This window comes from Fringilla coelebs (assembly GCF_963513975.1).
Source record: "Fringilla coelebs genome assembly, chromosome: 1".
NCBI lineage: Eukaryota > Metazoa > Chordata > Aves > Passeriformes > Fringillidae > Fringilla > Fringilla coelebs.
In genome coordinates, this window is record NC_140028.1 from 46,780,616 (window position 1) to 46,806,543 (window position 25,928).

General features: G+C 43.0%; 1 protein-coding gene across 2 annotated transcripts in view; it reads left to right on the forward strand.

The window, feature by feature from the left end:
* Positions 1-25,928, forward strand: part of KCTD1 (potassium channel tetramerization domain containing 1) — a 67,733-nt gene that overhangs the window by 10,544 nt on the left and 31,261 nt on the right. For both annotated transcript variants that reach the window (XM_084208216.1, XM_084208217.1), the window contains exon 2: positions 23,294-23,472. In XM_084208216.1, coding sequence (XP_084064342.1) covers positions 23,309-23,472 — 164 coding nt within the window. In that variant the 5' untranslated portion in view covers positions 23,294-23,308. The remainder of the gene's footprint in view (positions 1-23,293; positions 23,473-25,928) is intronic.

The window sequence follows — 25,928 nt, forward strand, 5'->3', positions numbered from 1 at the left end:
GACTAATCAGCAGTTCAGAATGACCTGTTGAGCTTTTTGGTTTATTTTCTCTTGTCTCTTAATTTAGTAATGCTGAAGTGTGTATCTTGCTGATTATCTCTTTGAAAATACAGTTTCTTGGGAGAAAAAGCAAAACACTTTCTTGGAAAACACACACTGATGAGTGACTGACTTAGAAGGGGAAAAGTAATTGTTCTTTGAGGAAGAACAGATAAGGCAAAGCTATGTGGTCCACAAAACCACGTGAGGAAAACTTAAGTTCTCTAGAACTGACTGGATCTGGTAAGAATATGATTATGATTTTTTTTTCCCCAGCACAAACACTTGAAAAAGTCATATTCCTTAGCAGGGATGGCAGTGCAAAATTCCTCAGCCTTTGAATTTGCTTTTTCTCTTCCTCAAGTGCTGTTTGAAAATAAAAGAGGCAGAATTGGACTAACGTGGTTTTGGTGTCAGCCTCAAACTGCTGCAAAATCGGCTTTCTGAAGCAGCTGCCAATCCAGAGCAGTATGTGTAACACAGTTACAGTTTGATTTTTGAAAAGCAAAAATAACTTTTATGTCCTTTCAGAACTTTGTAGTTTTGCCTTCCTTTTAGGGTATTTGACACACTTTCAAAGTGACCTTATTACTGGTTTTATCTCTTAGAAGTCTTTGTAAGTTACCCTTTTCCGGGAGACTTTTAGTGTGTTACTTTTGAAATGCACTTGAATACAATTTTTTGTTGTTGTTGTTTCTACTGAAAGTACTCTAGATACAAGCTGTTCTGTTCAGGTTTAGGCATTGGAAAGTATCAAAAGTAAGGAATTTTTAAAAAGCTAAGGAAAATGAGGTTTATTCAAACTAGGAAGTACAAATGTGTCAAAATGAGCATGGCATGTAGAATGTACAGTGACTCAATAGTAAATAGAGTATTAGCTGAGTTGCTAATGCATTTTATTGATGTGTGGAAGTAGCACTACGCTACTGTGTAACTGGCAAAATTATCCCCATGGTACAGAGGAGGATAATTCAAGACTTCAGAGTTTATTGTGGTAATTCATTAAGAAAAGATCTCTCCTTCTTGTGCTAAAGTAGAATTTTAACCACTCAGTTTTTCTCAGTCTCAGTATATTTACTTCCAGACTGCCAGTGGATATAATCAGATTCATGAATGTAATAGCAGGCTAGATTTACAGTACAGGATAATGATATGGTAGTAACTGTGATTGCCGTGTAAAATATTCAGAAGCTTGTGTATGTTGTTTTAATTGTTGAGAGATACAAAGGCATCAGGTCAAATCTGTATCTTTCCAGGAAAAAAATATAATAGATGAGATTTTTTTTTTTTTAATATAGAAGGCCCATGTCCAAGTTTTTGCTAAAACAGCAAAACACATTCCTCCTCTTCCTGCTTGGTAACTCAGCTGACTATTCTAACTTATTAAGGCATTTTTATTTCTGTAGAGTGCTGGACTGACTTGACTGGACACTTCTTTTGCTACAGGGTTATGATCTTGCCAATTTAGCTGCTGTGAAACGCTCTGGCGTTGTGGCATTGTTCTGCAGAGATTACCAGCAGCAGAGCTGCCAGAGCTACCCAGCTACCCTAACCCTGCCAGAGCTGCCCCTGGCCTGGCACAGGGGCTGGCAGTGCCCTCCGTGGCCCTGTCCCTCCTGCAGGGAGCTGGTTCAGCTTCAGCTGCAGGAGCACTGCCACCGGAGCAGTGGCCATGCAGCCCTGCCTGTGGCTCAGGGTTCTGCAGGTCTTCTCAGCTCCCCTGCCAAAAAGGGAACTAATGCTAGAAGGAAAAATTAAAGTGTCTTCCCCCTCACCCCAATCTTTATAAAATCAAAAAGCTCCAAAATAGCCCTACCCTGAAACGCTTTAATTGTCTTTACCGTTAATGACAGTGGTCTGAAATAGCTGTTATTTAATTTATCTGAAGGGACTGGATTTTTAGGAGATGAAAGGAGCAGATGTGAGCTTTCCAACCTATCAGGAGGCCAGAAAGGTTAAATAACTGAGCTAGCAGGATTTTGAAGGCAGAGCATGATTACTTTGTGAGAAGAAAGAGATGGAATTAATAAGTTGAAATGGAAAATAAGACGGGGAGGAAAAGCAGGGTGAGAATACCTTACCAACTATTTTGTTGCAGCATTTCAGTTGGGGAATTAGATTAACTTCTGTATGCCAGTGTGCTTCTGCTGGATTAGTTAATGGATTCAAGGATCAAAAAATAATGTCTCTGTTTGGAGAGGGGCTAAAATTGGAGGAAGAAATTAGGGGGGCAAACATCCTTCTTTCCTAATGCCAAATAGCAAATTTAGTAGGTGCACTGAAACAAAATCTGATCAAGGAAAAGATGGACCCAGAGGGATGGCAAAGAAGAACTATGCATATTTTTCTTTAAAGTAGAAAAGCTAGAGGAAAATATAAAAGAACAGTTAAGGGGCAGGGAGGGAAGTCTGAGTTTTTTTCAACTTCAGAGTGAGTTAAAAAAAAAGTGAGTGGGACTTAAATTAAGCGCGTTGTATTATTGCCTCTTAGGGGAGCTAAAATCTAAAAGATTTTTTTCCTTAACCTTCAAAAATGTGAAATTTAAAACAGTGGTTTCCTGTAGAGTTTTGTATTGGAGTAAGCCTTGGTTCTTGGGTATGTATTCTCAAAGAAATCTGCTGTCAGCACGGTGGTAAAATGGCCTGTAAGCATTGTGTTTGGTTTTATGCCTAATGGACAATAAAGTAGTTTCCTCAAGCTACTTGAAATACTCCTTGTAAACTAAAGTGTCCGGATCAATTTCTCATTCACATCTTATTAAAGCTCACTGAGGAAGTTGGGAAAGCATGTTTTTGATCAGAGCACTGTAGAAGCTGGTCATAAACTCTCTTAATCCTTAAGCTACTTCATAAAATTCCTGAGAAGAGCCCCGGTGGGTTCCTGCTTTCAGAGACAGCTTCATCCCACCTGGATGCCAGGCAGGGAGAGCAGCTCCACTCCATGGTGGGAGGGCACTCGGGAAGTGCATGGGGTCGAGGGGAGACACTTGGAGTGTCTTGTTTTTCCCATGTTTGTCTGACTCACAGTTTCCTAGTGGAATACTAGGATTGTTGAATTATTTGCATGAATAGCTGTCTGCATCCAAAATGACTTGTGCATGCTAGTCTATTCTCTGTATGTTAATGCCTGAATTTCTCTTGTGTAGTCAGTTCATGTTACATGACAACCTTTAATGCCTCGGTGGTGTGCTTGATCAAAACACTTTTTTTCCCCCCCTAAGGAAACACATGGTGTCACAGCTCTGAGAAGTCAGGAATTTCTTGTTGGTAGGTAGATGGCTGAGTGCTGGCTTTCAGCATCCCATTCTTGAGAAGAAGTTAAGCTGTTATCATACTGTCCTCCACTTTTTTTCATAAATATATTTTAAACTTTTATGATCTCTTCTGTCAAGTTCCTGCCTATGCATCTGCATGAGTAGGAGGCTCAAATCAATATTTACAGGATCTGCTCTCATGCTTTATAGATGCAGCTATATCAAGTTATGTGGTTGTGCATTTTATAAGAAACTTATGCAAGGGGCAGTGTTCATCTGATCAGCAATATCTGCTTTTTTAACAATGATAGGAGGATGCTTTGAGCACAGTTGTATAAGGAATGTGCTTTTTAGAAACTGTCAAATATGCTGGCCATTTTGTGATTTGAAAACTGTGTTTAACTGTGGAGAAACGTGGCCACCACAACATCAAGCCTTCCTGGAGCAACAAGTGTGCTGCCTGCATGCCAGTGGGACAGTGCCACCAAAGCAGGTTGTGTTTCAAGACACAGGAGATAACAGTGTTGGAGATGCTGTACCAGCCAATGGAAGGCTGTAAGCAGGATACAGGATAGATGGCAGAGATGTTATTCTGGCTGCACTTGTGTAAAAAAATGGGGTGGGGAAAAAGGTTCCCATCTGTAAAAATGGAAAGCGTGTTAGCTGTTCCTAAAGCACATTTTTTGGTGACTTCTAAGAAAATTAGCAGTCTCAGTGTGGGTCTTAGTGGGCTAGTAGTATCCTTGCAGTGGAAGCTCTGAACTCATGCTGGTTGTCCCTGCTGTTGGCAGCCTGGCTGGTGAAGAGTTGCTCTTGCCCCAGAGGTGAGCTCCTGACTGGCAGGACAGGGTGACAGTCACAAGGGAAAGCTTGCTCTGCCAGTGGTGCACTTTTTGCCTGGGTAGTCTGCTAGGCTGTTGATGTGATGTTACCTCAAAGCAGCACACTCCTGTACCAATTTCAGTAGAAAAATGAGACTAATGGCCAGATTTCTACACTCTGTGTCTTTCACTAATTGTGAAAAATAGCAGTTTGCTTCTCCATCCTCCTGGCTTCACCATCTTTTTCATATAACTCACTGACTTTTACTTACGGCTTCTTGTCTCTAATAATTTCTTAATGAAGCAGACAATTATATTTTATTTTATCCTGTGTGAGCTGCTTCTCATCATTTATTCTTGTTTCCCTCTACTCCATGTCCACTCCAGGCAAAAATTATTTCCAGTGAAGAAGGGCTGGATGTGTGTCATTCCAACACTATTGTAAATGACCCTACAGATTTTCTTGCATACCCCATTTTCTCACCTAGAATCCATGCAAGGAAGGTCGTAAGGGGCCTGTCCCCTTATCCCATCCCCCATCAGTGGCCAAGAGCAGATGTCTGTAGAAGAGAACAGAAATGGACAGATAGGTGATGCTTTTCATGTGGGTGTTATAAAGATGCTTGCCACTTCTCCCTCTGAGGTGTGACAGTGACATGTCAGAAGCACATTAACCATTAAAAAGCAGATATTAACAGAGTCACGTTGGGCCTGTGGATGTATGGACCCCTTTACATTTTCCTCTCAAACTGTTTTGATGGGAACGTTGATTACAGACAAGGTAAACTTGTTTGTACTTCATTCATTAATAACAAACTATAAACTGCCCTGCCTCCCCTCCCCACAGGCAAGGCACTTGAGGAGATGCCAGGCAATTAAAGTACTTAAGACAGTAATTACAGTCAAATATACAACAAAAATAAAATCACTGCACATGATTTTTTTATGCTTGGTTTTGTTCTGTGCTTTTATTAAACCGCAATTCTTGCCTCACGATTGAACAGGAATCTCTCAACTGGTAATACCAAAGTGTTTGACAAGCTTGCTTTGGTTCATCTGGGTATTTAGCAAACTCTTTGATCGTCTTCCTACTGAATTCATCACAGCTCAGATTCCTGCTTTTTAGATGTTTCTTGCTATACAAAGCTGGTGTACCTCTGAGCCTCAGCGCGGATCGGTAGGGAGGTGATACCAATGCTATCTTGGAACTCTTCCTTTCTTACTTTTCTTGCTGGTTTTCTTACTGTACAAGGAGTAGCATCTCTAGTTGTAGTGATGCTTAGGAGGAAAGGCTGAATTAGGCTGAGCTGTTCATTTGGCTTCAGATATTTGAATTGAACCTGATGCATTTTAAACTCCAGAAATAAGTGTCAACAGGTTTGATTTGTGAACCTATTTACTGAGGTAGCATCCTGCAGTAGAGAGTTGTGTGTATGTCAGCTCAGTATTTTTAAGTGAAATTCTAAGGGACTTCAGCATTCCAGATAAAGTAGACTTTAAAAAGACAGAAACTTAGCTGTAATGAGATCCAGCTGGTGTGCATAAACCTTTCACATTGTGTTACATAGTTAAGTTGGTAAGTAATGTATGGGGAAAAGTTCTGGTGGCTTATTCTTTTGTACTGGAGTTTTACGAGGCTGTATAAATGCTGTAAGTATTTAATGGGGGAAATGCAGGATTAAAAGCAAACAGCTGCTGATGTATGGTACAGAAATGTCATGGAGCAAATGTGTAGTATTATCCTTTCAGTAAATATGAGATGACTGAAACTTGACAGCGTTGACTTATGTTAAAATAGCTCTCATAAGAACAATTTCCAATTGATTGGTTTGATTAATGTGACTATTGCAGATTATGCTGAATGCCATCAGAGTGTAGATCCTCTCTGAGTAATGTTTTGACTGGTCTTTTTATTCAGTAAAATCTACATTGCTGTGGTATTCAAAGCAAAGGACAGGCTCATGGGCTCCTTACCATAGCTTAACAACCTGTTCTCCTTTTAACAAACTGTAATTACAGAAACATAAACTACATCTTCATTTACTTCAACGGTAAGAGCATGGGAGAAGAATGTGGGAAGGCATTCTTTGTGCCGCCATCAATTTACTTGCCTACCCTGCAGTTGTTTCATAAACATCCTAGAAAGCTCCTGAAAATACCGAATGTGGAATGTGCCAAAAGTGGTTAAAATGCAAAACTTTGTCCTCCGACAGACAAGTCCTGGCAAATCTTAGTTTGATGTTACTGCCCTCGGCTGCCCTCCTCCTTTGTGAAAGGCTTTGCTCCCTTGTGGAGTCAGCAAAAGGAGCCGTGTGCCTGCACTTCAGCAGCTACAACAAACCTCGGTCAAGGGATTCGGGTTTTTTGGGTGCTGTCACTGTCGCTGGTAAATTGAATTGCCATGTTTATTCTGTGAACTGGAGCAGATGAGGCAGGGGCATACAGTCTGTTTTGCCAGCTGTGCTATGGGGGTGGTAGCCCTGGGGAGAGGAGTGGTTAAAAAAGAGTTGTCCGAAATTGCACAGCTATTTGCTGCGTGATGATGTCTGAGCCCTCAGCTATCCTCATTTAAAGGGAATGGTCAGGGAGGTATCATAACATATTTAAAGCTTAGGTAGCTGCTCTTACGAAGAGGATAATTTACAATAATTGCCACTTTTAATAATGAACTGATCTATTTGAGATGGCTCAATGCCCACTAAACAGTTAAAATGACAACGTAATTTTAAGATGCTGTTACCAATGTAGGTATATTGACCTCGAGCTGTTCAGAGGGATATTGTGGGGGGATTTTTCCGTAGCAAAGGTGTATTATGCTTAGGCACCCTTCTCCAAAAGGGAAGGTGAATTTAAAACTAGAAATAAATCTTCACCTTCTCAAGATTTATTTAATGAAAGGTGAAAGGAACATTCAGAACATGAGTGAATAATAAAAATCTTCTGGTTATGTGGGTTTGTATGTTCCTGTAAATCAGTCAGCAAGTTCCCTGTCATGAAAACCACGTCCCACACTCCGACATTGCAGCCACCACAAAACTCAAGAGAGGGATGTAATCAACCCCTAATAAAAGTGGCGAACCAAACAAGCAGCATTAAAAAAACCAAGGTGCTGTCTTGCAGATTTCTGACTTATTTTTTTGCAGGCTGTCAGTATGCCAACAGACTCCTTAAACCTTCCCCCCTTTCCTCTGTGGGTCTCCACCTTGGCTCTTTCTGCTTGGTAAAGAAGCAAGCAAAAATTGCATAATGGCATTCGTGCAGGGAAAATGGGCTGAAGACCTTTAATAGCTTATACATAAGGATTTGACATGGCTCAATGTTTTGTGAGCCTTGTTTTTATGGAAATGCTCATGTAAAATATGGAAAAGAAATAGGCTGAAAGACAAAGCAGTGATAATGAGTGCTCCTCTGTTTCTCTCACTGCTCTGGGGGCTGAGATCCACACTGCTCCTGGTGAAGCCAGCATGAGGAGTTGGGCTGCACTGCTGGGCATCAGCCCTGCCTCAGGATTTCCAGCACGGGTGAGCTCTGGGCATGCTGCACCATGCCACCCAGATGTCTTGGGTTAAAAAATGAGGGTAAAAGAAGCATTGCTGCTCAGCAGCCTTGGATCACTTGGCAGGGCTGTGCTTCTTGCCAGCTTCTCGCTGTGTGCAGGACCTGTGAATAGCCAGCGGACCTGCCAAAGCATGGCAGCAGTGGCTGAAGGTGCTGCTAGGGATGACTGTGTACCCAACACCTCGAGTGCTTCCCCTGTGTGAACTGGCCTCTCTGGGAGCGAGACGTGAGCTCGCTTCATCCTCGGAATGGCTGATCCCAGTGCTCTGCCAGCCTCTGGCCAGAAGCTGGCCTGAACCGACCCTGCTTGGCTTGGTGGGATGGCAGTGCAGTGGGAATAAGAGGCACTTTGTTCTCCATCGTAGATACACTGTGATTAAACTTGGTAGTCATGAGGCCAGATTTACTGCTGCGCTCTCCCTGTTCTGCATTGCACAACAGCACAAACGCCCAGAGAGCAAGCAAATTTGATCCGTGTTTCCTAAGGATTGTGAAATTCTCCTTCTGTACAAATTTGCTGGCTGAATTTAAAGCGTGATTTATAAAAAGGGCCTTTCCTCTTCGAGTAAATGCGATTGCCCTTTCTGTAGGGCTGCAAGATAAATGTTCTTAGTCTTCAAGGGAACTTTTTTGGCATGCTATCCTTAACAAGATTTTGGCTCATCTTCTCTGCTGCACACTTTACTAAGTTAAAGCTATTTAACTGAGATGCAAAAGAAAAATATTGCTTCTTCAGCATTTGGACTTGATGATGGTATACAAGAAACACAGAGTAAGGCAAGCATTTGTTTTGGACTGTTCAGAGGCTTTAAAAAATCCTCCAGTCTGCTGTGGTTCTTAATTTTGGTCAGTTTCCTCTGACTGCCATTGCAAGTAGACTTTCTCTTGCTAATCTGCTGCCTGAAATACTCTTTGTTCAGGAAACCAAGTCTCTTTCTGTTGTAATCAGGGCTAGGAATTCAGCTGCAGGGTCACTCTTTGTGCTGTAGAGTTCACTGACCATGTTTTGCTTCTGGCAGTCCTAGCTTTGGCCCCTTTACACAGATCAATGCCAGGCTAACCCCGTTTATTGCTACTACTGAATCAAAACTCTGCTTCTCCTATTTAATTTAGCTCAAAATAGATGTAATGCAAACAAGCGTCAGCATGGAAAAAGGAGGAGAAGAAAAAACCATACTCAGTTTTTTTAAAAATTAGATGTACACTAAATGGTTCCAGGCTGCAAGAGGCAGAATTATTTGGTGTTGTATCATTAGAACCTTTCTAAAAATCAATCATCATAATTGATTCTAATTTGCATATGAGTATTAGAGTTGTCTGCTTATCTTGCATTCCTTTGTTGTGTTTGAAACCATTTATAATGTAACTGCTACTGCTTAAGCTCAGCCATGCATTCACATTTCTCCTGGGTTTCTCAGTCCTAGATGAACCTCCTGGTCCTGGCTTGCTTCACTGTGCCCTCACGAGGTGAACCTCCATCCTTTATGATTGGATTCCACAGTGTCAGCATCATAGAAACTTCCAGACTTGCTTCTGGTCGAGTGAGGCTGCTGTTGGCAGCAGTGTGTTATTCTCAGTGAAGCCACTTGAGCAGTTTGTAAGACCCATCACTGTGAGATGAGTTAAGAGGTTTTGTTGAAGCAAGCGTGTGGCAGGCAAGACTCCTGCGGCTATCAAACCCTGTGAGTCTGATAGAAATTTTTTCTGTGTCTGTGGCACACCTCAGTGTGAGAAAGTGTTGGACACCTCAGGACTTACTTGAATTTTAGATGACAAGAGCTTCGTGGTGTGGTTGGCATCCAGCCATCTTTCCTGGCCAGGGCTGGAGTTAGGAATTCCACTTGCCACACCTCATTCCATGCTGCTTTTCAAATATGTGGAATAAGGCACACACATACCCTCGCCCGTTGTTGATTTCTGGATTGAAGTTCTGTTCGTTGTGCAAGGCAGTGTGGGTGGAAATCATGAGGTCTGTTTTTTCTGCTGGAAAACAAAATCTAGCCGTTCATCCTTCCACTCCAGCCCCTTTCCCCAAGCTATTCCCTTTTGGTTCTTCAACTCTAAGATGGTGTTCATCAGAAACCAAGTGTCTAGTTCACTGTATTTGTAATGAGATGGAAGATGCCTGAGACAATCTACAACTTTGGGATTGTTACTGAAGTTAAGTGCTCTTATGCTCTACTGGGTGATCACCACAAGACTCCTGAAAGAAACCCTTCCTGTTTGATTCAAATGCTCCTTTTTTTCTGACATTACAAATCTTCTCTTCTTGAAGCCAGGCTTCTCAAATATTTTTTCTGGAACAGAGACCTTTGAAGTGAAATGTTTGGCATTTGGGGGGAGTTTGCTTTAGTTTTGGTTTTTTCCCCCATTCCCAGCAATTTAATGCCTTCTCCTTCTTCTATCTGCACTTTCCTTTTCCTTGAAGGGCTTTGTTGTTTCAAAAGGGGGCTCTTTGTGAAATTCCCACATGCACTCCTGTCTCTGTTGCACTCTGTCCTTGCCCTTTTCAGGAAAGCTAGTGCTTCAGCCTCTGCTTTCCACCTTTTCCATACCAGGGAGAGAGCTGATGGTTTCCCCCACTGCTCCTGAGTGGGAAGCTAGCATGAAGTGAGACCCCAGCTGTAGGGCCTTCCTTATGTTTCCCTCAATTCACCTGGCTCCAGACAAAATCCTTCACAGTTATCTCCCATACATTATCTGAGATTGGTTTTTTAAACACTCTGGATGTGATGCCATATACAATTGTCCCTTTACCTGTCAACCTTTCATCTTGCAAATGTTTCTTCCACTTTTCAGGTTCCTATTGGAATGTGGTGGGTTTCTTGCAAGTGGTTTTAAAAAATTATTTCATCATAGTTGATGGTTTTCTGCACCTGACCCCTTTCATACTTTTGATATTCAAAACTGTTCTTCTAATGATTTTTTAAAAAATCTTTTTTGTCCCCAGTCTTGTAGTCTTTATCCTTCTTTCAAGTTGTTTTTTCTGTATTGCAGAAGATAGGTTCAGAACTCTGTTTGGGCCTAGGGAGGCCCCTGAGCAGCATGGTCTTACTGGTTATTACCACTCAAGACAGTCAGTGAGTTTCTTTCCTCTAGCTTTGGTTAAATGAAGTCTTCCCTTGCTTCCCTACACACTCAACAAAAGATTTCTTCAAGTATTATTCTGAATGAGGAGGGTGAGTTCATCTAAAGCTTACTGCCTCAACAGCAGTTTAAGTGAGCTGAGCTGAGCCTTTTGGCCACTGCCAGCTTCTCTGAGAGCCCCGTTACAGGGCAGCCTGACAGAGGAGACATTTATTTCATAGCCAAATGCCTGTTGCCCCTTGGTGGCTGGTCCAGCTGTGGCAAGTGGCAGCCCATGTCCAGGGTTGTCTCACTTAACTTCTGTGTGGTTAGAAAATAATGTACCTTTATTATGTTTATCTTTTGTTTTCTTGATGAAGCTGCTGTTTGCTGGTTTAAGTTTGAGGTGTCCCTTGGAATCATCTCAGGATGTGATTCTTCTCTGTGCAATGACATAGATAGGGTGACTGTTGGTGTATGCCAATGTGTTTTTATTTTCAGTTTTATTGACATGTCTTGTACATTAGAGGCAATAAAAGCTAGTAGCTAGAGAAAGTGAGACAGGCGTTTATCTTTGATTGATCAGCCTGGGTTTTGCTGCTCCTTTAAACATTTTCAGGTCCTTTTGTTGCCCAGACACTGGTGTTTTGTGTTTTAGTAATGACCAGAGAAGTATTACCACAGACTTAGAAGCAGGCCATGCCATCCAAAGGAGTGCATATTGTATACAATGAAGATTTCATCCACTCTTCTGAGGTTGTATGCATGATCTGATTTGGCGTTGGATCAAGTAAAAGCCTTTTAATATAAAATTAAGAGTTTGCTGAGCTATTTAGCAGAGACTGTTTGTCCTCAACTAAATAGTGGATTGCTGCTTCATGAGGTTGGCAGAGGCAATGATGGCTGCTGTTAGCATATAGTACAGGGTTATATAGATTTGGGGTTAATCACCCCTGTGGGTAAAAAATGCTAAAATTAGCTGCCAAATGGATGTTTTTATCATATACGCTACAAGGACTACTTGGGGAAATCCCTACGGGTCTGAAAACAATAACCAAAATTGTATTTCTTAGCCATGGATCTTAGAGTATCTTTTACATATAATGGAATCAAATGAACCAGATCTAAAATATGCTTTGTTCATGTGCCATATGGTCGTTGTCTTGCCAAGCACTCTTTTTGCCTGCCAGAGCAGACTCCTGTGTTCTCCTTCCTTTGAATCCCGCCCTTCACACTAACAAAACAGAATTGCTGCTTGACCCTCCTAGGGAATGGTGGGCATATGATTTTCTCCATTCCTCCCTGAATACATTTCCAGCATTTAAGAAAACTCCAAACACCAGAAAAGAGGCAAAGTGAAATAAAAAACCTTCATGTGATACTGCATTGAGGAGCCTTTTGAATTTACTCACAGCAATATTTAGCTTAGTTTGGGACTTCAGCATCTTCCTACCGGTCATCCAAAAATAAACCTGCTTCTGTAGGGCATTTAAAATCCAGAGGTGGACAGATTTTGGAGTAGGGTGGGGGTAGAGAAGTGTCTGGGTCACCAATGGGTTTGAGTGCAGGTTTCATGTGCCACGTGCATAGCCCATTCCCTGAACTCTGGGAAGAGGCCCCCATTGCTGTGTGCTGCCTCGTGCATATTTTTAGCAGGGGGCTGTTTCCTGCCCCCATACAGTGACACCTTTATGGTGTTATGCTGCCTGTCCCAAGGTATTAAGTAACCCACAGGCATTTTGAAATAGTTAATCATAATATGATTTCTCTCGCGATAATGTTTGGGGTTTTTCATTCTCCTGCTTGTTATGAAATCTGTAGGCTGATAATTTTAATGGGAGTTACAAGAGGAGAGGAAAAATTCCCAGCTAGCCCTGGAAGTGCATGGGAGATGCAGGTAAATGCTCCCTATTGCAGTCCGTCCTGACAAGAACCTCCAAAAAGCCTGTCATCTCAGCAAGGTCAGCTCTCACTCTTTCCTTGCACTCTTCTCCCTCTTGGCAGTCTCTGTCCCTCTAGTGGGGTTTTGATAAATTATCATTTTAGTGAGACTGGGACGTTGCTTTGCTAAGTTCAGCTTCAGAGACTTGTTGGAAGGGGAACAGATGAGAAAGAAAGAAAGAAAACTGAGTGACACAGGGGTCCTGAAGGTCAGGGTTTTTTGCTCATGGTGTTTCATTGATCCCAGACTGAGGAATGCATCATTTAATACTACAATTTCACACCCTATTTCTAATTCTCTACAAGACTGAGCTGTGACTTTCAAAATTGTGGTTCTGTTTACATCTTTATCATAAATGAGATAATTACAAATGTGTGGCTTCAAAGCACTTTTCATGCCTTTTTCCTGCATTCAGGTTATAGATTAAGCTGTCTGTTTTACTGGCTACTGCCATATTTACCAAATAGACTCAATGTCTTCAAAATTGCAATTCCAACTGAGAATATTTTATTACTGGTTGCTTCAAGAAACATCTGAAGAGTGCTTAAAGCTCTTGTGTCTTACAACGTTTCAAAGATGTGGTTTTGTCAGATCCTTCTATTTTGTCCTTTACCTTTTTCCTCTTAATATGGCCAGGAGACCTAATAGAGACTTTCTTGTATTTTTCTTAAGCATGGTAAAGGTGATTCTAGATACAAAATTCTTCAGATAGTCCACAAGTGGGGGTGGTTTTTTGTTTTCGTATTCAGTCTGAAGTAGATATCTTCTCTAGATGGGTCAGTGCTATTTCTTTCTGCTCCTAGGCAAATTAATAAACCAAATTTAAAAGTGCAAAGGAAAGCAGGCGGCTGGCTGATTCAAAGGGAGAGGCTATGTTTTTCATCACCACCCTTTCAAAGCCTCTCTGAATCAAAAGAACCATTGGATTGCGAAGGCAAGACCTATGCCACACCAGAAGCTCCCAGTTCAGCAATTTTCCCAGGGTAAAATTATAACTCATGTTTCCTCAGCACAGGCTGTAACTGGCAGCGTTCCTTCTACTTCTAAGGGTGAAATCGCTGGGGGGAGAACAGACATCTAATGTGCCTCTGGAAGTTTTACAATGGGTGTTAGCCTCCCTTTGTGGAAAGGTAGATGTTCTTCTGGAACATACCCAAGGGCAGGTGCTATTCAAACTGGAGTGTAAACTGACTTCAAATAAGGCAGTACAGGCTTCTTTTTGTTCAGTTTGTGAGTCAAATCTAAAGAAGAAAAACCCATTTCTCAAATTCTGACGATTCATTACAGTCTTCCAGTTATCCCACTGAAGTCTACATTTTTATGGGTCTTTGAAATCTTCAGATACAACTGCAATTCAAGACATTAATCTTTATTCATGTACTGCTGATAGGATCTTACCTTGCAAACAAAACAGATTTTAACAATGCTTGTTTTTTAGTGTTACTTCTCACCAGAAGATTATTGGACAGATTGCAAATTTGGTCCAAGAAGACGTAACCACTTGGTTTCTTTCCCACTAAAATCTTGACACCATTTGTGAGGATTTGTTTGATTTTGCATTCAAATATACCAGCATGGTTCTGGCAAAGAGAAGTCCTTTCCTTCTAAACCCAGGAGGGAGTGTTTGTTGTTGTTATTCCCTTTTCCTTATGTGAAGACTCTTGCAAAATATGTGTAGAGTAGCTGCTAGAAGTGGATAAAAGGCAACAGCGCTCGAGTGAAAAGTCTGACTAAAAATTACATTATTAATAAATCTCAACCTACAAGTAGTTTACTTGGGAACAGTTGAAAGATGGATTCCAGTGTTCAGAGTTCCCCTGTTTGTTCCCATAGCTGTTCCTGGCCCATACCCCATGTATGTGTAGTGAAGGTGGCTGTCACATTCCTGCCCTCACTGGTGCAGGAGATGAGCTGGCAGATGCTGCATCCCTCACAGAGGTACTGGGAGCTGTTGACTGCTCTGTGCTGGGCTATTCCCTGGGACTGGGAAGAGCTGACTGAGTGGCTGCCTCTTTCAGGGAGGAGCTGTAGACTCTGAATGGAGCCCCAGAGCATTTAGGCATGCTATCTGCAAAGTAGCATGCCAAACCTCTTGCAGCAGGGATGGAGTGGTCCGAGATATTTGGATCTATGCTTCTCGCTGGAATGGGTGAAACCTTGTTTGGTGGCAAAGTAGTCTGTCATCTCTGCCCTTTACAAAAGGTGGAACTCCCTTTGTGTGTGCTTGCTTTCCTATGGAGTACAAGTAAATTCACGTTTTCTCTGCTACCTGAGGTTTGATAGAGGTACGAGAAGAAAAGCGACCTATTTTCCAGGTTTAAAGGAAAGTAAATGAAACTGTCCTCAGGGCAGCAGAAGCAAAGGCTTTAGTATCAAGCTGTAGTGTTGTGGGCAGGGCTGCCAGGCTGCTGAAGGCTCTTCAGACCTGGAAGCCTTTCCCAGGGACTGCTCATCTTTTAATAGTGTTTCCTCTTTTTTTTTTTTTTTTTTTTTTTTAAGTGTCCACAATGGCTGCAATCATTCTGTGCTCAGGCAAGGGAGCACTTTGTGCTTACTGGCTTGTTTCTGCAGTATCTGGTGGAATACTTGTCCCCTCTTGCAAGTAAGAATAAAGAAGTTTGAGTGAAGGTGACTGAAGCACTGCATTGTGTACCTCATAAAATTTTTTGAATTGGTCATGTCCAGCTCAGGAGTTACACTTTCATTTGGTCACTCCTAACTCGCTTTCATTGCTAATTTGAGTAGATGCTGGTGCAGAACAGACAACCCCTTGGTGGAGCAAGTGGCCTGAAATGCCAGCTGTCCAGTCTGTATCATAGGACACCCTTAGCAGCATCATGGCAAGTCTGTTACCTTTGGTCCCATGTCCTCCTGCATATAAACACTGTGTCCTCCAGCATGGTTAGGGGATGTTTTTGCCTGCTGCATCCTGAGTGAACACCCTGTGATTAGAGTGTCAGGTGGGCAGTGGTGTGCTGTGCACTAACTGGGAGCAGCTTTCAAATCCGGTTTTGCTTGTAAATTAAATGGACGCTTTTGCTGAGTGAGAATTGAATCGGCGCCTCTAAAGGCTGTAGAAGTTCTCTTTCCGTGGTGAAAGCCAAAGTGTTTGTGTTTGGAGGTAGTGGGCTGGACCCCCAAGTTTTGTTTGTTTTTTTCATAATACAGTGGGTTTGATCTATTCCAAAGATCCTGCTGGTGTTAGGGGCTTCAGTCAGATTCTGTGCTGGCCATGTTTGTCACTTGCTTGACCCAAGCACAGCGAGTGTGCACGCCAGCCACCTCCTACAGAATGGTTGTGCTTGACCCAAGGAAGAAATGGGTAGGCAGTGCAGAAGAACAGGGATGTAATAAATGACAACATTTGGGCTGACCTCAGCACTACTCACCCAAACAAGCAAGGGGCTGAGTTAATCTTCCATAAAGAGTGCAAACTTATAAAATATTTTGAGGGAGGTATTAAACTTTTGTCTGCAGTTTCGAGGCTTAGGGAGGTTTTCAGAGAACTTCACAAGCACTCGAGAAAATACATCCTGTCTCTGTAAACCTTGCCAGGTTTTTGGACTCGCCTTTACTGCTGTACTGGTGTAGGCACAAGCCCTCATTTGATTTCTGCCATTATCCATGAATTCTTTTTCTCCACTTAAAGATTTTTCTTAAGGGCTCAATGACAAGTTTCTGATGAAAGTGTGGTTAGAGCTGTTCTGCTCAAGCTAGTTGTGTGCTATAGACTTGGCTCCTGGAATTATCAAGGTGCCTCCAAGCTCTTGTCCAAGGGTGGTTTTTAACTGTCCTGCGTTTCCAGGTAGGCAGCTTTCTCCACCCAGCACAAACAAATACCTCACTTCCTTCAGCCCTTTGCCTTGCATTTGGTTCTCTGCACCTGTGTCATTTATTCTAGGTCCTGGTCAGCTCTGAAATCCCAGTAAGGCTCATTTTCCCAAGGAAATGCCACCACATCTCTCCAGCGCTTGCAGCACTTAGCGTGCGTATATGCTCTGCAGTGCCAGCATATCCAGGAGGAGAAGGCTGAAAGCAGCCAGAATTTGGGATGTGCTGCAAGAGACCCCTGCCTTGAGGGTCCAGATCAGCGCTCCACTCCAGGGACAGTGATCTGGGACAAGGAGAATGTACCAGTTAAAATTGTCCCATCAGGTAAGTCCAGTAATCACTGCTGTAGCCACTCTGGTGTGACCAGAGGTGCATTTATCTCCTTTGTAGGCTTGATCTGCATTTGGACTATTTCAGGATACAGAGAGAACAGCCCAGTACTGTTCCTGACACCTTCAGGAAAGAGTTTCAGCCAAGGTTTTTGTTTCACGATGAACTATACCCTCCACTTCAGCTATGAGGGACCCTTCTGGGTATCTCTGTCCCCCCTCTCAGGTGGCCCTGTGACACCCACCTTTCTAAAAAGCATTGCTGCATGTGTTTCTGCAAATAATACTGAGTGCCCCAAGCATGGCACTTGTGGTGTGAGGAGTGAACAGCTGCTTGGCATAGTAGATCTTCTGCAATTCAGTGGCTCAGCATATCCAGAAAAACCTTCCTGCTTTTCAAGCTCTCCATTGTATTTGACAGTCTTGCATAGGATAATTTGACCTTCTGTTGTATATTGACAGACATTCAGGGTTTAAAATGAAGCTTTAGAGATTTAGAATAATAAATCTAGCACTACTATTGAGTCTCAGTGGACCTGGTGTCTTAGCTTACTGTGGCATTGAATTGCAGCTGATTGTGTTTTGGGCCTGTTTCTCGTGTGACGCTCAAACACAATTGTTCTGGAGCTTTGCCTTATAAACATAATTCCTAATGTTCAGAGTCAGCAATCCTAAACCTTGCAGCTGTGAGAGAAAGGGCAGTTGTATTATATTGATGAAAGGCAAAACATGACAGTGCAATCGGCATATTTTTGCTGGGGAAAACAATGGGCTGTTTCTTTGTTTTGCAGACCCAGTGGCAGCAGTAAAGCCCAACCATGTCCTCAGGGAGCTACCAACCATTGGTGTCAGGGTGAAGAAGCAGAAGAAAAGGATGGATGTGCTTACATGTAAAGACTTTTTGACAAAGATCTGAGCAATTTCTTTGTGCTTCTGGGCTCTTCAGAATGAAGGTGAAGAGAAAGCACCATGATGGCATGCACACCTTGAGATCAAAATGCAGTTTTCGTGCTCTGTGTGGTGCACTTGGTCATCTTTGAGCACCTTGCAGGGCTCTGTCTGAGGGGCCAGCACAGTTGGTGCCATCTGTAGATGCTGAGTACCAGAGCCACAGCTAGAGAATTTGGTGTGAGGACATCACCAGCCCATAGAGGTACCCAGGGTGCAATTTTCCCCTTCCAGCAGGATAAGCTCCTGGGTTTCTTGGACATGTAGCTTTGTATCTCTGCCTGCTTGCTACACCTTCCAGAAGTGCTGTTTGTACTATACTGTTATTGTTTATGTTGAATAAATGCTTTCTCCAGCCTCTTTGTTGTGGCAACTCTTTTTGCTGAATTCAAAAAAGTGGGGTGGGGGGCAACTTGTCTAAGCATTGTGGTGAGACCTGATGATGATTATTGTTTAATCTTTAATGAAATGTTTGTTTTGAAAAAGTGCATCTTCAAAATGGGGACACTTGTGCAGGAGCCAACTCCAAGAGCGGTCCTAATGTTCCTGGTTTGGATGAGGTTCTTGAGCTGCACTTTCCCCCGTCCCACAGGTACCCCAGAGCATCAGCCTGCTGTTTATTTCAGAGTGCAGGCACACAGATGTCCCTGACACTTGTGGCAGAGCAGAGTGATTTCTGCTCTGTACTGGAGGAGAAGGGATTTGACACCAGCTTCTGAAGTTAGTTTGCTTTTGGATTAATTCCCCATACAGTGGGATATGTGTGTTCAGACTCTTCTGCTGGAGGTGGCTGATGTGGATGTGTTAACTGCTGTTTGCAGTTGTTCTTGGGCACCAAGCTTTTGTGAGGAGAAGCATCTGTCTCATGTCTCTCTGTTGTGTAAAAAGGATAATGAACACTGACTGACTTGGTTCTTTAGAATAAACTACTGCATGATTTTTCATTCTAATGCCTAGAACAGACAAGCTTGCCCTCACCTCCCCCAAAAAGTCCAAGGGAGTTAGAAATGTGTAAATCTGAGTTTCTCAGCAGTAATAATTGCTGGGGCTTTGCCAGGGAATATATATGCTACTGAGTACCATATACACTTCTTCTTGAGCTGGGATGGCTTACAGGGAGACACTGACTAAAATAATTCCGGCCAGCAGTGTCTTGACCTGCAAAGTGAAATGCTCGTCGCAGTCCGGTGAGTCAAGCAGACAGTTTGTACTCGAATGCCGGTCCTTCTGTGCCTGAGCTTGGCTTGTCTTGTGGTGGCACTGTTTTTGTCAAGGTTTCTGTCTTAAGAAGGGAGCCAGGATGACTTTACTCAAGGCCACAGAGTGTAAATAAATAACACTTAGGACACCAGTGCTATTTTGAGGGGAGGAGTAAGCCTCCCATCTCTTTGATTTTTGTGCACTTAGCACATTGCAGTGACTCATGTTCTTCAGATATCTCCTATTCCTTCCACCTGCTGCCAGAACACTGACATGGTTCCTGTGTTATTGTTGTTTGGTGGTCCAGTTGCACCAGTGCACATCTCAGCCCTGCAGCTACTGTGGTTTGTTTGACCCAGGTGTAAAGGCTTACTCTTTAACAATGTTTTTGAGAGGAACTGGGGAGAAGATGGTATAGAAGAAAAGGCAGGGAGAGGAGAAGGGATTTGTAAGCTCTTCTCCATGATCCTTGGCCCCCTTTGGTAGGAAGGCTTCTAAATCATAGAGATTTTTGTAAATCCCAGGAGGAGCAGTTAAAGCAGGGCTGCTTTTGCTTTTGTTGAGCCTTCAGGAGGGCTTGCCTAGAGCAGAAAATGTGAAGCAGGTTCAGATATACTCTAAAGACCTGTGCCTGTAAGCTGCTTGTAGTGGAGAGACTCCTTCAAATATCAACAAGGAAGTGGAGGAGCCCCAAACTGCTCTAAGAGCAGTGCTTTTGTGTGCTAAACCAAATCTGAAAAGTTTTAGGCAACCTTATGGCCTTTAGCCTGCCTAGCACATAGATTTTGGCATTTTTGATTACATAATTTCACTTATTCTGAGTGAAAGTGGGAACTAATTTTTATGAAAAGTTGGGGGGGAAAATTATCTGGATATTAATAATGATAAATGCTTTACAGGATATTTGAAGTATTTTGGTTCATGGAACTGTTATAAAACTGTATTTTCTGTTCTTACTTTCTTTTTTTTGTAGGATAAATAATAAATGTGTGAGAAGGAAAGCTATGAGGGGTCAGCCTGTTGACAGGTCAGGAGGGTCACTGACCATCCAGCCAGTGCAGGTGCTGGCCATGGTTTGTGCCCCACTCATGAACAAAGCTGATGCAGTTCCCAAGGCAAACAACCTCTGTGCTCTCCTGTGTGGGAACAGCCATGGCTGAGCTCTGAACCCGTTCTGGGTTCATGCCTCACCTGCCTGACACCAGGAAAAGTTTCTGAAGAGCTTTTTGATTCTTTTTGTTGTCAGCCGTTGATAGCTTGCTGGAGCCCGTTGAGTTTAGTTTCTCTCACTCCCTTCTCTCCACCTGTAATTGTTGCTAAGGAATTGTATTTGTAATCACATTAGGTGGTGGAAGCTTAGCTTACCAGCAGTGCCATGTTTTAATTATTTTTTACCAAAGCTTGTTCACTTCCACGTTTGCAGTAATGCAATGCAAGCCATGTATTTCTTCAGAGACTGTCTGCCCCTGTGTTATCCTTACCATAGCTGAACAATACAGTGATTTAACTAATGCAGTTATATAACTCTGATCTGTTAAATGTTGTACCCATTGGATGGTGATCTTCTGTGCTCTGACAGTGCTATTGAGTTGTGCCACATTAAAAAAAAAAAAGGGATTTTTTTAATGGACTTGCTTCTATGAATACAAATTTTGCTTTAGTTTCTCTGGGTCAACAGCAGTAGAAATACAATTGTTTAATTTCAAAGTATCTCCAAAATGGTACTGAACTGTTTTTATGCAGGGAAATGTGCTTTGTGGGCTGAGACTGGAGCAAGGTTAGCATTATAGTGCTGAATATCAGCCACTGAGAAGAAGGACTTTGTTTCATGAGACACAATAAACACAGGTAACTTGAAGAGGAAACGTTGAAAAGGAGGAGGATGAAATAAAAGAGCAAAAGGTTTTACTATAAAGCATTTTTATTTCTTGGGGATTTTAGTAGGTAAACGGTTATGACTTGGGTTTGGAAACTGGTTCCCTTATGCTTTGTGGGTTCTTTTGCCTTTTAAAATGCCCACGGTCCTCCAACCTATCTCCCATCCTGGCAGTGATGTTTATACTACACATTCTTCTACTGTTTTGTGCAGCCAGTGCTATCACAGCTACGCTGAATGAGGTTCCAGCCTAACTACAATATTAACCCTGCAAATCTGTTCATTTTCTCTCGAGCAGCCCCAGGCAGGGTATACAGGAGAATGTGTCCAATTGAAAAACTGTGACAGACTCCGTGGTGCTGCACTGTGCTAAATTGCAAGAGAGCTGTTTTTTCTGCCAGAGAGAATCCTGTGAAGGGACATGCTGGTGTCTGTCTCGTACAAGTTACAGAATTTGGTTTTTGATTTAGTCTCAACTTTCATTGATAATTCTATCTTTATTTTTGCCAAACAGTCTGCTTTTAAGCACTGAAATGTGTTCCTCGGACCTGCTGCTTTCCTCCTGCTAATCGTCCAATGCATGCTCCCCCCACCCCTAGTTTGTATCAGTCCTTGACTTTTTACTTTCACCTTTGTAGTTGTTGTTTTTAATTTTTTTCATTATTTTACTAAATACCGCTCTGCAGATCAGTAGCATCTTGGGTGGTGGTTGTACCACATAGCATTTGTAGCAGACATTAGTTTTGCATAGCGTGTGTACCTTATTTTGTCTGGACTTGTCTTCTTTGCGCTGCAGGCACCTCCTCCAGCAATTGTAGTGATTAAGCCTGGTATTTCTGCAGATTTATATTAACTTCTGCTTATAAAGAAAGAGAAAAAAAACAAACCTTTCCCTCCACCCCCTCCCCCCCCCCAACGTCTAAACTAGATTTTTTTTCTTCATTCCCTTAGTTTTTATCAGTATTAGACCGAAGCTTGCTTTTGTGTATGAAAGAAAATTAGCTAAGTACCTTGTGGTTTATAGATGCCTTTTGTTGCATGCTACTCGGATTTATTGTGCAACGTTGGCCTGTAAATCATTTCAGGCAGACGATTACCTGGCTCACGTTGCCTTTGTGATTTGAGCCCTTGAACAGCCATGGAAAAGGGAGAAGCGCTGGGTTTTGGCGGCGGCGGACTTTACGGGTCCGAGCGCCCCGTGACCCTCTCTGCCGGCCGCGCTCCGCTGTGCTGAGGTTTGCTGCCTGGCTCCGAGGAGATGTTTACAAGGAATCCATTACTCTGTGCGGCCGAAAGACGGTGTTGAAAGAACAAAGGGAGTTTTGTGATGAAGTGTATCTGACTTCTCGCTGCTTTGCTTACCTTTTAAATGTAAAACTCGGTCATTTGCAAAGGCTTTTAGTTCTCAGGGCATCCCTATAAGATTCCACCCCGCGTGGAGCTGTCCTTCAGTCGAAAGCGGCGTTGTCTCAAAACCGCTCTCGAGAACGCATTTCTATTTTAATCCCCAACTTTGCCTGCCGCCTGCCTTCCTGGCTCCAGCTCACCGCCCTGCCCTGCCCTGCCCTGCCCTGCCCTGCCCCGCCCGCAGCGCGCAGGGGCCGCCGCTCTCTCCGCGCTGCTGCAGCGCTCCCCTCGCCGCGGCTCAAAGCTGCCTTCACCCGCCGAGCATCGGCTCCCGCTCCGCGCTGCTGCGGCGCTCCCGCTGCCGGCACCCAAAGTCGGCTTCATCCCGGAGCATCGGCTCAGCCCGCCGGCCCCGCGGCGCCGCTCGGACCCGCAGCCTATGTGCGGCACGCCGGGGCAGCTGTCGCCATACGTATAACTTTTAAATGGAAAATGTCTTTCTCAAAGGCTGTCGATGTCCAGTGGTCTGCAGTCCATGAGCAGTTGACTAGTCCAGGTGTTTCTGCTTCTGTTCCTGTGCTATGTGAATTGGGAATTCAAGAGAAGAGTGTGCAGGATGGAGGAGTTGAGGGTTTGTATTCCTGTTCTGGTGGTACGGCAGTGACGGAGGGCTTGGGAAGGAGCAGAAAGTCTACCTGGGGCTGTCTCAGTTGAAGGAAATACTGTTCTCAGTCTTTTTGTCTGCACCTCTTTCTGTCAGTGTTTTCGTCAGCTCTTAAAAGTGAGAATGACCCTTTTTGTTGGTATGGATTGACTGTCGCAAATCGCGTTCAGGAAAAACTTGGTTTTGAACGTGATTTCTTCTTTGTGGGTTTTATCAGTGCGTTTTGCCCCACTTATTTAAAACGTAGCCATTTCAAACTCTCGGAGCTGGATTAGTTTTAAAAACTGCCGAATATTTGTCTGTGCTTTACTAAGATAAAAGTCATAATCTGAGGCTATGAGACAGTCCTATTGATTCAAGACTGAGGGTTTCTGTAAGGTTTTTAAGGAGATCATTAACCCAGGTCTATCTTTTCACAGGACAGTCGGCCCAATATGTCAAGACCTCTGATCACTAGATCCCCTGCATCTCCATTGAACAATCAAGGCATCCCCACTCCAGCACAGCTCACAAAATCCAACGCACCAGTTCACATTGATGTGGGTGGGCATATGTATACCAGCAGCTTGGCCACGCTTACAAAATATCCCGATTCCAGGTAACTTTAAAAAGCTTCTTCTGCATGTCTTTGGCAAACTCCTTTTCTTCCTTTTCGTGCTTGGACGTCCTGGGGCTGTCTCAAAATGATGAATTTAGCTCCTTTTGTTTCAAAATTAAATTAGCTTTCTTTGTTAGTAGGCAGTTAGAGACTTACTTTTGTTTCCCTGCTCCATTGTGTTTCTGACAAATGGCACTTCTGCAAATCCTGGTGCGTGTGTACTAAAACAAAGCTGAGAGGAAAGAGCACTTACTTTCTACTACCTAGGATTCTGGGTTTATGCCAGGGCACCCATGCTGTGGTTTGTTACATTCAGAAAACTGTAGTGATACTGCATTTAATCCCAAAGGTGGGGGTGTTGGAGTATTTGTTTTGTTTCTTTTGGAACAGCAACCGCTCTCCTGTGCTGTCAACACGCCATCTCAGATGTGTCACTTGAGGCAAAGGCAAGGCTGAATGAAATAAACTCCAGGACAGTATTAACTGAACACTTTTTATAGAATCTTAGGACTTTTCAAATAATTAGGCTCTTAACTCTCGTGTACCTTTTGAATGAAGTATTTGTGACTCTGGTAGCTCGCTGGTGTTAAGCAGTCAGAGAACTGCTGCATGTGTGAGCAAACGGTACCTGTAGAGCAGTAAAACAAGAGTGCATCTCTAAGAAATCTGGAGTGCGTTTAGCAGTGTGTGTGGGCATTGCCTGGTGGGGCTGGCAGACAAGCAGTGTAGCTGGAACTCTAAGGGTTGGTCATGGACAGCAGGAAGTCATTGTGTCCACAGTAGAAATCTGTACCTTGCCCTTTGCTGCCCAGTCCTGCTCTAGAGGGCAGGCAGTTGTTCCCACTGTGCTTTCTCCAGTCTGAGGAGGGAGATTTTCAGTTTCTTGATGCCACGGCTCTGACCTGCCTTTTCAAAGGACACAAAGCCCCCTTGATGGGATGTGACTTCGTTCAAAGCCTGGGTTTCCCTTGGTGCTGCTGCCTCTGCATCAGCAGCTCACAGTGTTAGGTGGGCTGAAGCAGTGCTCCTGGCAGGGCTGGAGGAGGAGAGCCCTGCACACAGCAAGGCACAAGGCCGTGCTTGTGCCAGCCTCCTCAAGGAATGCCCGGCAGAGGGGAGCAAAAGAAGCCATGCCAGAGCCTGGATCTGCCAGGAGAGATGGAAGTAATGTCTGGGAAAACCTGAACTGTTCTTCAAAAACCAAGTCTGTTCTTTTGGTTTTTTTTTTTTAGAAGCTTCTTGTGTTCAGCTCCTAGTCGTTGTGATGACTTTGTGGGTTTTTTGGTAGTTGGAGCAGTGATGGTGTCTGACACGGTTGTGTAGGCAGAATGAGAGGTTCCTGCTTCTGTTTTCATGCGAAATTCACAGAGAGAGTGTATTACTTCAAGTGAAGAAACACTAAAAATGTCATTCAAAAATGTGTCTGGTGGCAGTGGAATTTAAGCTTAATGTATTCTGTGCTCAATTGAGCCATTGTAGCACTTGAAAGTGAAAGCTATGCCTGTAGTATCAAAGCCAGTTTAATAAATTAAACATTTTAAAAGCTCTTCAAACATAATATAAAGAAAACCAAACTCTGAGTTGCAGTCATTCTGTTTCAAGTCGTTCTGACATGTGTTTGTGTTTCAGTTCTGACAGTGTCTTTTGAACCTCTTGATGAGTGAATATTTCCAGCGTAGCTGTTAGAACCTGGAATTCCCAGCCACTTCCAGAACTTGAGAGATTGTTTTTTAACATTAGCAGCTTCAAAAGAGCAATTATTAAACTCGTTTGAATGTCAAGACAATGGCATGAAGCAATATGCAAGTAATCATGATATAGTTGTTTGGGTTTTGTCTGAGATTTTGCCATGAGGTTTTTCCAGTGTTGGGTTGGGATGTATATATGCATGTGTATATATCTGTACATATTTATATAGAGTGAGTGCTGGGTAAAAAGTATCCAGTAATATTTAGACATTAATACAAATTGTTTCTTGAAGCCTGACCTGGTCAGTTTCATATCTAGCTAGACTCTAACTTCATTACTCACAAGGTTTTTGTCAACATTGCTTTTATGTTTCTTTTTCTGCCAATATCACGTGTGTGAATGATATCAAAACTAAGGAAGGTCTCATAGATATTTTTGAGCCAGTTGAAACCTCCTGAGACTTACTGTTATATGAAGTATTGTCTATGAAAAATAAGGTCTTGATTATCTTGCCTGAAAGAGCACTGCTCCAGGGATGAGTCAAGGCATCAGTTACAGGCTCCAGCAGGTAACAGGTTGAGACATGAAAGTCATTAGGTTTCTGACTCGTATTACATGTAGTCTAAGGGCCAGAAGCCTAAAATGAACCTTTCATCTGTGGGCCAGGTACCAGAGTCATCTTTCTTTGTGAGATTGAAAGGGTGATATTCAAACCAGCAGCTCTGGAGTCACTCTGACTTGCTGGTGTGAGGGAGACTATTCTGATA